The following is an 11,337-nucleotide window of genomic DNA, read 5'->3' as shown; positions in this document are numbered from 1 at the left end:
TAGAGCCCCACATGAGTGGGGAGAGGCAGGTGAGTGGTGGAATGGCTCTCAGTAGTGGGGACATCCCCCTCAGGGCACTGAAATGTGCCTGCTGCCTAAACCTGGGTGACACGCCCAAATAGACCTGTTGCCCTCCCCCTTCAAGTTCTTCTGCATGAGTCACAACTCCCCAAGGAGCCCTCTGATTCTTTGACTCTCCAGGATCCAAGGCTCTGACCCCATGGTAAGAAGAAAATATATTGCCCATCACCAGTCAGTGGTTAGAACTCTCCAAACTAGACAGGCACAGCTGAGCACACATCTCCCATTCCCAGCAGGAAAACTGCTCACAGAAAGCACCGTGTTTCATCTCTGACTCTTGGAGGGAGAGAAAAATAGGCATCTATCTTGCAGTCACTTCTAACAGCAGTAACTTTCCAAGTTAATGTAAAAGGGGAGACAGAGGCAGACACTTTAATCACGCATCTTAACTCCATTTTATTACAACATCAAGGAAAATAATTAGTTGCAGGAGGAATGATCCTAGAGATAAACAGAGATTAAGCTGCTCACAATTGCATTGTCTACACCTTCCTACAAGGGTATAAATATCACGGGTCTCTGTGCATGCATTGTGGGACTGCGGTGCACATGGGTATCATGTGATGAGGACTTCTCTTGAGGGCGCTGTTCCTTTTTAATTTCTTGATGGATGATGGCTGTAGGTGGTGTCTCCTGGCAGACTAGGAAGGGACTCTCCCGCTAGGACTGGGACCCGGCCTTTTTCTTCTGGAATTTTCTGAACTGAGACTGGATGGCCACCGCTGCTCGTTCTGTCTCTGGCGCGTCCATGTCGATGTCGAATTCCTCTTGAACCTTCTTCTGCCCATCTGGAGCAAGAAAAATACAGACAGAAGGTGATCACTGAGCAGTGAGCAGGAAGACAGCGGCTCTGGATCAAGCCAGGCTCCAGGCGCCACGTAGCACCTCCCCCAGCACACGACCTAATTTGCAAAGTACAAGCCAGTGGAGCATGTCCTGGGCTTCCTTGGAGCTCAGAAGCAGCCGTCTTCTGACTCCCTAGTCCTACCCCTGCCAGGGAGGAATGAGGAAAGTCAGAAACACATCTCAGCATCGTGGATACTTTCTGTACCAGTCTCTGTTCCTTGGGGCCCCATTTAACATCGGGATTAACATATAGACTACTATATATAAAATAGGGTTTCCCTGGTAGCTCAGTTGGTAAAGACTTCACCAGCAATACAGGAGACCCGCGTTTGATCCCTGGACCTGGAAGACTCCCTGGAGAAGGAAATGGCAACCCACTCCAGTATTCTTGCCTGGAAAATCCCATGAACGGAGAAGCCTGGCGGGCTACAGTCCATGGGGTCTCAAGAGTCGAGGACAACTTAGTGACCAAACCACCATATATAAAGTAAGTGACAAGGACCTACTATATAGCACAGGGAACTCTACTGAACATCTTGCAATAACCTATAATGGAAAAGAATCTGAAAAAGAATATGCATATACGTGTATGTGTTTGTACTTGGCTGTACACCGAAACAAGCACAGCATTGTAAATTAACTGTACTTCAATTAAAAAAGCTTAAAACACTAACAGTGCTATTATTTTCCTCTGCTTTCTCATGTAGATACAATTTTTTTCTTTTTTTATATTTTTACTGATTTGTATTTATTTTTTATCTTTGGTTATATTTATTTCTAATTGATTGCTAATTGCTTTACAATATTGGTTTGATTTCTGTCATGTATCAACATGAATTAGCCATAGGTATACATATGTTCCCCTCCTTCTTGAACCTCCTGAAATACAGTAATGGCACCCCACTCCAGTGTTCTTGCCTGGAGAATCCCAAGGACAGAGGAGCCTGGTGGGCGGCCGTCTATGGGGTCGCACAGAGTCGGACACGACTGAAGCGACTTAGCAGCACAGCTAATGGACCCAGTGGTAGCTTTTGCTCAGAACAGCTCCAACTAACAGAGGCACTGAGCTTTTACGCACACACATGTGAGATTTACTGACTGAATGAGGGCTTCTGTTTCTACCATTGTCACGGATGGATGATATCATCCAATCTTCACAATCAAGCTGGACTCCTACATCTTAACAATTTGTTTCAAAGATGTAGGCTTCGCATTTGTCTGCTGTGTCAGTGGGCTGAACTCATTCACAGTTAAGATCCTAGAATAGGATCGGTGCCACAGTGAAGTGATCACCTATGTTGGGGCTCCCTTTGTGCTGTGTACATTTCTAGCCAAATATAAGAAAAATAAATCAACAAACCCTCTAGTCACACAAGGGAAGAATCATTAACACTCCTTCAGTTTAGTGACAGCTGATCATCAGAATCATCAAAGGCACTATTTTTTAATGGAGACATGAGGACCCACCCCAGACTCCGGCTGCCTCTTCACAGCCACAGCGGAAGCACTCCTTCAAACAAGACCAAGTTAGAGTAATCAGCATCCCTGGGCAGAGGATCAGACAGCCCTACTTTCTAAAAAATGCTCTCGGGTGATTTTCAGATGCAGCCAGGGTTGAGATCCAGCTACTTGGCTTAAGATGAAGTAACAAATAAGGGCCTGGGGTTAACTCCTGAAAGAACTGGAGGCAGAACCCCCCACTCAGCACCTGGGCTGAGAACATCCCTGCCATCTGGGCCCACGCCTGGAGCAGAGGTCAGGACAGCATGTGGAGCACATCCAGCTTGGGGGTGGAGAGCAGGTAGCACTGGAGGCAGGACAGGATGCCCAGGGAGCACTGCCAGGGCTTTACCCCTTGACCGTATCACCAGCATCCTGAGTTTATCACTTAACCTGAGTGTGGTCCAGCCCTTCTCCATCTGTCTTACTTTGTGCCCTTGGATGACAGTATTCAGTCAGCATCCCCAGCACAGAGGGTCAAGGACGCTGGGGTTACGTGCAAGTGACACAGGTTCCTTCCCTCCTGCTTACTCTGTTCTGTTTTCTCTCTCATAGATAGATAGATAATGTTAGATGACAGTTCAGATAGATGGATAGATAAATAAATAGATATGATAGATGAAACAGACATCTGTGTTCAGTCGCTCAGTCATGTCCAACTCTTTGTGACCCCGACTGTAACCTGCCAGCCTCCTCTATCCATGGAATTCTCCAGGCAAGAACACTGGAGTGGGTTGCCATTTCCTCCTGCAGGGGATCAAACCTTCGTCTCTTCCATTGGCAGGAAGATTCTTTACCACTGAGCCACCTAGGAAGCCCATAGATTAGATAGATAGATAGCAATAGATAGAAAGACTAGGTAGGTAGATGAGAGAGAGAGAGACGTGTCTGGTTGCATAACTTTTCCTTCGCAGATCCTTAAGCAGGCTCCCTCAGTTTTCTCAGAGATCAAGCAGGTTGTGCCCAGAGCCCTCCAATCCCACCTCCATCTGGGAGGAGAAAATGCTGGCCTTACTGGACTGATTTTTCCATGACCTAAATCAGTAAAATTGTTTCCCTCTGTCTCAGATTGACCACCAAGATTTTGAGCAGCCTGATGTCCACGGATTATTTGGGAGTGATATTTTTTTAACCCATGAGACCCCAGATGATACAGAGAATCGTGGGATTGTCTCTTACTGCATTGGGTAGACATCCACATTTTAATCCCCACTCCAAGTCCCTTTCTTCAGAGATTCTCTAAGGAGCAGAAACATCAGGAAGGACAGGAGTTTCCTGAGGCTCAAATTCATCCTTTAAAAACATTCACTAAGGTTATCACAGGCTTCCCAGGTGGCTCAGTGGGAAGAAGCTGCCTGCCAATGTAGGAGATGTGGATTCTATCCCTGGGTCAGGGAGATCCCCTGGAGAAGGGAATGGCTATCCACTCCAGTATTCTTTCCTGGGAAATCCCATGGATAGAGGACCCTGGTGGGCTACAGTCCACAGGGTCACAAAAGAGCTGGACTTAGCAACTAAACAAAAACAAAAATGATTATCACAAGAGCGTGTGACTGGAGCGCAAGCATCTATCAAACCAGCGCATGATGGCTCCAGCTCGTCTGTCCTCGACAGAGAGCAGAAGCAGTATCTCGTGCACCGAGAATCATCACCGGATGGTCTGGAGTTCCAGGTGCTTCTCTTCCCAGAGGAACCCTTGTATCTACTGTACCCTGATTGCAGAGGGGGAGAATGAGATCTGACTCAAAAGAAGATGGGAGATTTTCTCTTTCAGAGCTAAAATGCTGCTGCAGCCTGAAGCTTTTGAGCAGCCTGGTTCATCTTTTTCCTCTGACAATAATGGAAGAAAACAGCAATATTATTTTTTGACACATGATGAATGAAGGTGTGGGAAATTATGTATATTTAGGGAATATGTAATGAGACGGTAAGGACGGGTCATAAAAATGGGCTTTGCAATTATATCTTCAACTAATATCTTCAGCCAAAGTGATTTATAGATTCCTCTGTCCTTTGAAAAATATTCCAGTGTTTAAAAAAGAAAACCACTGATGTTTCAGGAGTCTTTACTTTGTAGAGTCCAGCTTTTCTTGGAGGTCTGCCATGGTTAGTGCTTCAACTGAGCTGCCCAGGGATGTGCAAAGCAGGAGGAGGACTCAGATTGTGGTGGAAAAGAAACAATTAGAATTGGTGACACAGGGTTCAATGCAAATGATGTGAGGGCCTGGCAATGGATCCATGTCATCCTGGGAGCTAGGAAAAAAAGGAGCTCTAAGCACCCCAGACTCAGCAGGAGTGAGGGAATGATGGGGAAGGGCAACTGAGGGGCCACAGCCAGAGCCCAGTGCCCCTGGCCCTGTGGACATCTCCTCATTGATGCCAAGGCTCCCTCCCATGGCCTGGGTGATGGTAACAGTGGAGGGGTACAGGAGGGCTATATGAAACCTCCCTTTGCCATCACTCCAGGGCAGAAGAGAGATGCCGACCAGCAGCATCAGCTGAAACCCAAAGGTAGGACCTTGGCCTTGCCTGCGGGGGACAGGAAGGGCCCTGGGGGGAGTGGGTTCCCTCCAGGGCACACTCTATCCACTCCCCCCGTATTACTACTCTTCCTGGGGCTATTTCTGTCTTATTCTACTCCCTGCTCTACTTCTCGTTTGGTGGTCCATCACCCCATCTGAGCTCCATAAGGGCGGGGACTTCATCCATCTTGCTTCAGCGGCTCACACAGGGCCCAGCACATAGCAGACGTTCCACAAGTAACTAATGGTTGATTGCAAGTGAGTCCATTGATTGATAAGCCAGGCAGCTGTCCAGTGCAGGCCTTTCATTTCCATGCGGCAGGGAGTCCTCAGCCGCCTCTTCCACCCCAGGGCTCTTAAGGAGGGGTCTGGGCAGCAGGGCAAACAAAGCCTCTGTGGGGCACTGACCCCAGAAGCATGGTGAAAAAGAGGCAAGGTTTCTCTCCTGAATGGAAAATGTGCCAGAACAGTGCCTGTTCCTAGCACCAGTCCAGAGGAATAATGAAAGGAGGTCTCAGGCAGGCAGACAGCACCTCCAGCCTGCTGTGGGGTTGGGCTGACCCTCTTGCAGCCCTCAGACCCTCCCACCTCTGATAAAGCTGCCAGCAGAAGCAGGGGTATAGGTCCAGATAAGGGTGGTTTGGGGTGTCTCTGCCTGCTCTGGGACCCTCAGGAAGCTTCCTAGCTTCTCTGGGTCTCAGTTTGCTCATCTCAAAAATGGAGAGGTAAAACTGCTTTTTAAAGAGCCTGCCCTGGGAATTCAGTGTGGCCTAGTGGTTAGGACTCCCAGCCTTCACTGCTGTGGCCCGGGTTCCATCCCTGGTCCGGGGACCGATATCGTGCAAGCCATGTGGTGTGGCTAAAAAAAATAAAAATAAATTAAAAACTCCAAGCCTGCTCCACCTAGTCACGAGTGTCATGAGCAAATTCAAGGCTGTGGTGTAAATTAAACTGAGACCCATTGGTGTGGGGCAGGACTTGCTAAGTCAGCAGAGGATGCAGGCAGTCACATGGTTCTCTGCCTGGCCATCTGCTCAGTGGTGAGACTCATGGATGTTTGGGCCCCAACGCAAAGAGGGAGGGACTGCTTTCCTGCAGGGCCAGCCACGTGACCACCAAACACAGCCAGGCCGGAGCCCCAGGGCATCAGGCCCCACCCAGTCTTTGGGGTGGCAGGTGGCATTTGCTGGGCTTGTGTTGGGATGGTCCTCACTCAGCAGGGCAAGGCGCAGAGAGTCCTCCACCTAAAGATGACTTCTGGGTCCTGCGAATACACACCCGGAACAGTACAAGAGAAAGGTGCCACCAGGCCCCACAGCTGGGAGGCCCTGAGGGCATCAGGCTCTGCACACCTCTCCACCAGAAGGGACAGTAGATTCTGGCAAGCCACGCAGGGGACCGACACCACCCTCATTTCCAGACCTCCCTGCAGCCACACTTCCTCCCGTGTCCTCCGTCCGCTGCCGCTCCATGAAGACCATCTGCCGCTCACATCTGCACTGGGTGGGCTGCACCTGGCATTTTTATTTAGAGTCCCGCTGCCTGGAGTGGACAACACACATCCCACCTGGCTACTGACAGTAGATTTTGAGCCTGGGCAGGCAGTATTTCACCAGAGCACCATGTAAACTGCCCAGGACTGTGCAGTTCTTATCATTTGTTTCTCTCTGGGGTCCTAGAATTTTAGTATTTTTGTGTATCCTCCAGGAAGGAGTTCTGAACCTGAATAGGAGAACGGTCGACAGATGATTCATTCCAGTCCACTCGTTTGATAAAAAAAGATATTGATTGCCAGCTCCCCTGGAGCATGAGAGAAAAACCACCTTCTTGACTGTGGAGCTCAAGAGAAGTGAGCAGGACTCCCCACGAGCCCTTCAGACTTCACCCAAGTGAAGTGGGTCCGTTACCTGGAGCACCGGGTCTCAGAGACACGAGCAAGTCTGAGGAGGTGAGGCTCACAGTCTATCAGCCAAGGCAGCGGCAGTCTCAACTACAGTATCTAACTATCTGTGTCATCCATCTGTCTGTGTTCCCATCCATCTTCTCTCTTAGAATGAAAGGCACAGCTGTAAAACCATCCCAAACAATTATAGTCTTTTCCCCAGGCAGAAACATCATCAACCAACCAAGGCACAACTCAGAGCACTGTTGATGGCCCCAGCCTGATGAAGAACCAATGCTCCCTGTGGCTCAGACTTCTTCCGTGACCTCCCCACCAGGAAGGAACCTCATTCTATTCAGATTTACACTTTGCATGGCTCTAGACTATTCCTGGTGGCTCAGTAGTCAAGAATCCGCCTGCCATTGCAGGAGACATGGGTTTGATCCTTGGGTCAGGAAGATCTTCTAGAGGAGGAAATGGCAACGCACTCCAGTATTTTTGCCTGGAAAATGCCATGGACAGAAGAGCCTGGCAAGCTACAGACCATGGGGTGGCAAAGACTAGGACATGACTTAGCGACTGAAGCAAATAACAAGGTGTTTCTTACAATCTTTTCCTGAAATACAGCCTTCTCCTTGCAGAAACTGAGACAGGGAATGACCCTGCTGTTTTACATTTTATTACACCATCAGAGAATTGTTGAGGGAGCCCTTCTTGAAGATGCCGTTGTAATAAGAACCAATCTTCACCAAGCATTACATGGATTCTCCCTCATAGACATAAGCGGATTTTCTTTTATAGATCATTTGATGGCAAATAGAAAATCGAGAATCATAAACATAAAAGGAAGGAACTGTTACCAGGTGAAGACAATCCCAAATAGCTACTACAAGCCTCTGATACGGTCATGAAAATCCAGCGAATAGGAAAACAGTTTGAGAGACAAAAATTCCCTTTGAGTGAATTCATCCTGATAAAACACAGATCAGCCCTACACCCATAGAAGTTTCTTGGTGAGCAGCCGTATCAACCTGTAGTAGTGTGTTAGTCGCTCAGTCGTGTCTGACTTTGCAACTCCATGGACTGTAGCTGGCCGGGCTTCCTCTGTCCATGGGATTCTCCAGGCAAGAATACTGGAGTGGGTTACCATTTCCTCTTCCAAGGGATCTTTCCAACCCAGGGATGGAACCTGAGGTTCCTGTGTCTCCTGTATTGCAAATGGATTCTTTACCTGCTGAGCCCTTTTCACTGCATCACCTCTCTAAAGGGCCTGTATCCAAATACAACCACATTCTGAGGGATGGTGTGGTGGGGGGCTGGGGGTACAGGGCTTCAGCATCCGAATTTGAGGTCAGACACAATTCAACACGTAACAGCACCTGATTTAACTTTGGGGCTCTCTACGTTTTATTATTTCTTCTGTTACCTATCAATGGGTTTCCCAGGTGGTGCTAGGGCTAAAGAATCTGCCTGCCAATGCAAGAGGTATAAGAGATGTGGGTTTGATCTCTGGGTCAGGAAGATCCCCTGGAGGAGGCCATGGCAACCCACTCCAGTATTCTTGCCTGGAGAATCCCATGGACAGAGGAGCCTGGGGGGCTACAGTGCATGGATCAAACAGAGTTGGACGTGACTGAAGCAACTTAGCATGTACCTGTCAATAACTACTTAATTTTTTAATGAAACTATTTATTTTGCATTGGGGTATAACCAGTTAACAAACAAATGTTGAGACAGTTTCAGGTGAACAGCAAAGGGACCCAGCCATACATACACGTGTCCTTTCTCCCTCAAACGCCTCTCTCATCCAGTGCTAGGTTTTAAAGTAGCTTCATGTTGTATGCATTGTCCGGCTTCTTTGGCCAGTTATGAGAGCTGCAGGAAACGTTCATGGTCCTCACTTTACAAAGGCTCAGAGACCATAACCTGCCTCACTGGAGACCACCCGGTGAGTGCTGGCCATGGGCTGATTCAGAATCCAGGTCTTGCTCCAAATCTTCTTTTTATTCCCCCGTGTCTTGTTACCTTGAGTTCCCTAGACTGAGACCAAGATGACAGCCTGCTGTATGGACCAGTTACTATTGCCCAGGGAGGAAAAAGAAGTCTCAAATAGTCCAAGTCTAAATACATGGTTGGGTCTACCAGTTCAGAAAATCTGTCTGTTTACCAGGCAGTCCAGGAGAATTCATATACCAAATTCAGTCATTTGATAAATGGCCCAGAAGGCCTCCTGCGGGCCTGTCACTGTTCTAGGGGCTGGGAGAGAACAGAGGACAAAACCCTGCTCTTCTGGGGAAACAGAAAATAAAAAGGTAAGTGTATAGATAAGCAATAGAATTTCAGAAATTCCTCAAATAAAACAGGGTGCTGAGTGGGAGAGGGAATGTGAATGCTTTAATGTGCCTAGTGGGCCTCTGGGTAGGGTCTCCCAGGTGGCTCAGTGGTAAAGAACCCGCCTGCCAATGCAGGAGACAGGAGACTCAGGTTCGGTCCCTGGGTCAGGAAGATCCCCTGGAGTAAGCGCAACCCACTCCAGTGTTCTTGCCCTGGAAATCCTATGTACAGAGGAGCCTGGTGTGCTACAGTACATGGGGTGACAAAGAGTCAGACACGACTGAAACAACTCAGCAGCAACAAAGGCCTCTGGGAAGGGGACAGGGGAGGCCATCCCCAAAGCTAGCCTCACACTCACTTGCCCAGACAAAAGGGGTGACAAATACACTTTTTGAAAAATTATTCTTCACTGGTTGAAAAAGTATTCTTCATCCGCCCAGTCCCCATCCAAGTGGCAGACTTCACTCAATTAGCATGAGTTCTTTCAAAATTAAAAAACACACAGTCATCCAGGGCAAAACAGAGCTATTCAGGGATCCTGCAACAGCTCCGGGTGTGATTTTAAAAGTTTGAAATTCAGCCTCATTCCAAAATATATGAACCCCCACGCTTGATCAGAAGAGCTCTTATATTTGTTTCTGAGTTTATGATGATGCAAAGTCATTGCCTAGAGATACTGGCAGTAATTCATGAGCACAGGGGCTTGTGTATACACACACACATACACACACACACACAGATGTAAAGTCTTTCGTTTACACATTTATAACCCTCCATATTTTTGGATTTATTTTATAGAAACAAATTACCTCCTAAGGCCTAATCCCCTAGATCAGAAATTTGCACATAAGCAGTAAATTGGGATATAATTGTCCTGAGTGGGAGTTTGCCTTGATTAGGAGGCAAAGCACAGAGCGTACTATAAAAGAACCTAAATTTTAGTACACCATCAAGAAATAACAGTCATTTAACTTAAGTATGCCTTGCAAATGGGGTATTTTAATGCCAAGTTTCTTAGAATGTCCTACCTTCTTTCAAAGTGTAATGTTAACTGGGAAAGAATTAATATCTGTCAGTTGGGCTTCCCTTGATACACAGAGACTGTACTTGGGCTCCGGAGGCCTCTGAACTGGCCACTGACCCTCTCCAGCACCAGGGTTACAGAGTGACCCAGGACAGCTAAGGTGCCTTCCTTCATCAGGACCAAAACCCAGCCCTCCAGGCAGGGAAAACAGAGCCACAAATAAGAAAAGCAAGAATTGGGATTTTTATCCCTTAAGCCTCAAATTGGATCAAAATACACCCAGAGAACAAGGCAGCTAGTGTTAGAGAAAAGGTCAGCTCCTCCCGAGGAAAAAAAATAGTAATAAAAATAAATTAGTATACCTAGTTCATCACAATGCTGGCACAAAGCATCCTATGAAACGCTAATAAAAACAAAGACAACACGTTCTTTTAAAAGCTGGAAATGAGCACGAAGAGGCCCCAGCTTCCTCAGCCAGTTGTTCCCGAGTTAAAACAGAGTCTCCCTTGCTGGGCAGCAGAGTGGAATGCGGCAAGCCAGCTCCGAGCTTCGGGCCATTTCTTGCTTCTGCCTGCTGGCTCGGGATTTATTGAACAGGGGCTGCTGGCGCGGAGAATTGCAATTTTCCAGGTCTCTGCTAAGCGGCAGAGATTAATGAGCAGGGTCAGGCATTAGTGGCAGCAGGCAAGGGGGGCACTTTCTGCATTCACCATGTTCCCTCTTGCATCAGATGAAAACACGGTTCTCATTTCTCCTAACTTTTCCGTTACCAAGTCAGCACCCTTCTGGTCCTTACAGCTTTTTGCAAGAGAAAGAAATTCTATTTTGCCCTAAAATCGAGGCATTTTGAATCCCACAGTCTCCAATGCTCACCTCAGGCTTTGGTGGATGCAAAGCTCCCCCCACTCCCTCCTTTCTCTCGATCTCATTATCTAATTTCTCTGACCCCTACCTGGATGCACCTTGCTCAGATAAGATTACTCCCAAGCTGTGGCATTTAGGTAATCAAATAAGTGCACATCTGTGGGACTCAATGGAAAAGAATAAGCACTGGTGAGATCAAAAATTTCCCCAAACTCATTAAGTCTAGGAAGAGAAAAACAAAACAAAACAAAACAAAATGATATAAATATTGTTGAAAACAGTTT

General features: G+C 47.5%; 1 protein-coding gene across 1 annotated transcript in view; it reads right to left on the bottom strand.

Moving 5' to 3' along the window:
• Window positions 1-478: 478 nt before the first annotated feature.
• Window positions 479-11,337, bottom strand: part of PCP4 (Purkinje cell protein 4) — a 68,442-nt gene continuing 57,583 nt past the window's right edge. The window contains exon 3 of the mRNA XM_070387442.1: window positions 479-869. Coding sequence (XP_070243543.1) covers window positions 742-869 — 128 coding nt within the window. The 3' untranslated portion in view covers window positions 479-741. The remainder of the gene's footprint in view (window positions 870-11,337) is intronic.

This window comes from Bos mutus, chromosome 1, assembly GCF_027580195.1.
Source record: "Bos mutus isolate GX-2022 chromosome 1, NWIPB_WYAK_1.1, whole genome shotgun sequence".
Lineage (NCBI taxonomy): Eukaryota > Metazoa > Chordata > Mammalia > Artiodactyla > Bovidae > Bos > Bos mutus.
This window is presented reverse-complemented; position numbering and strand designations above follow the sequence as displayed.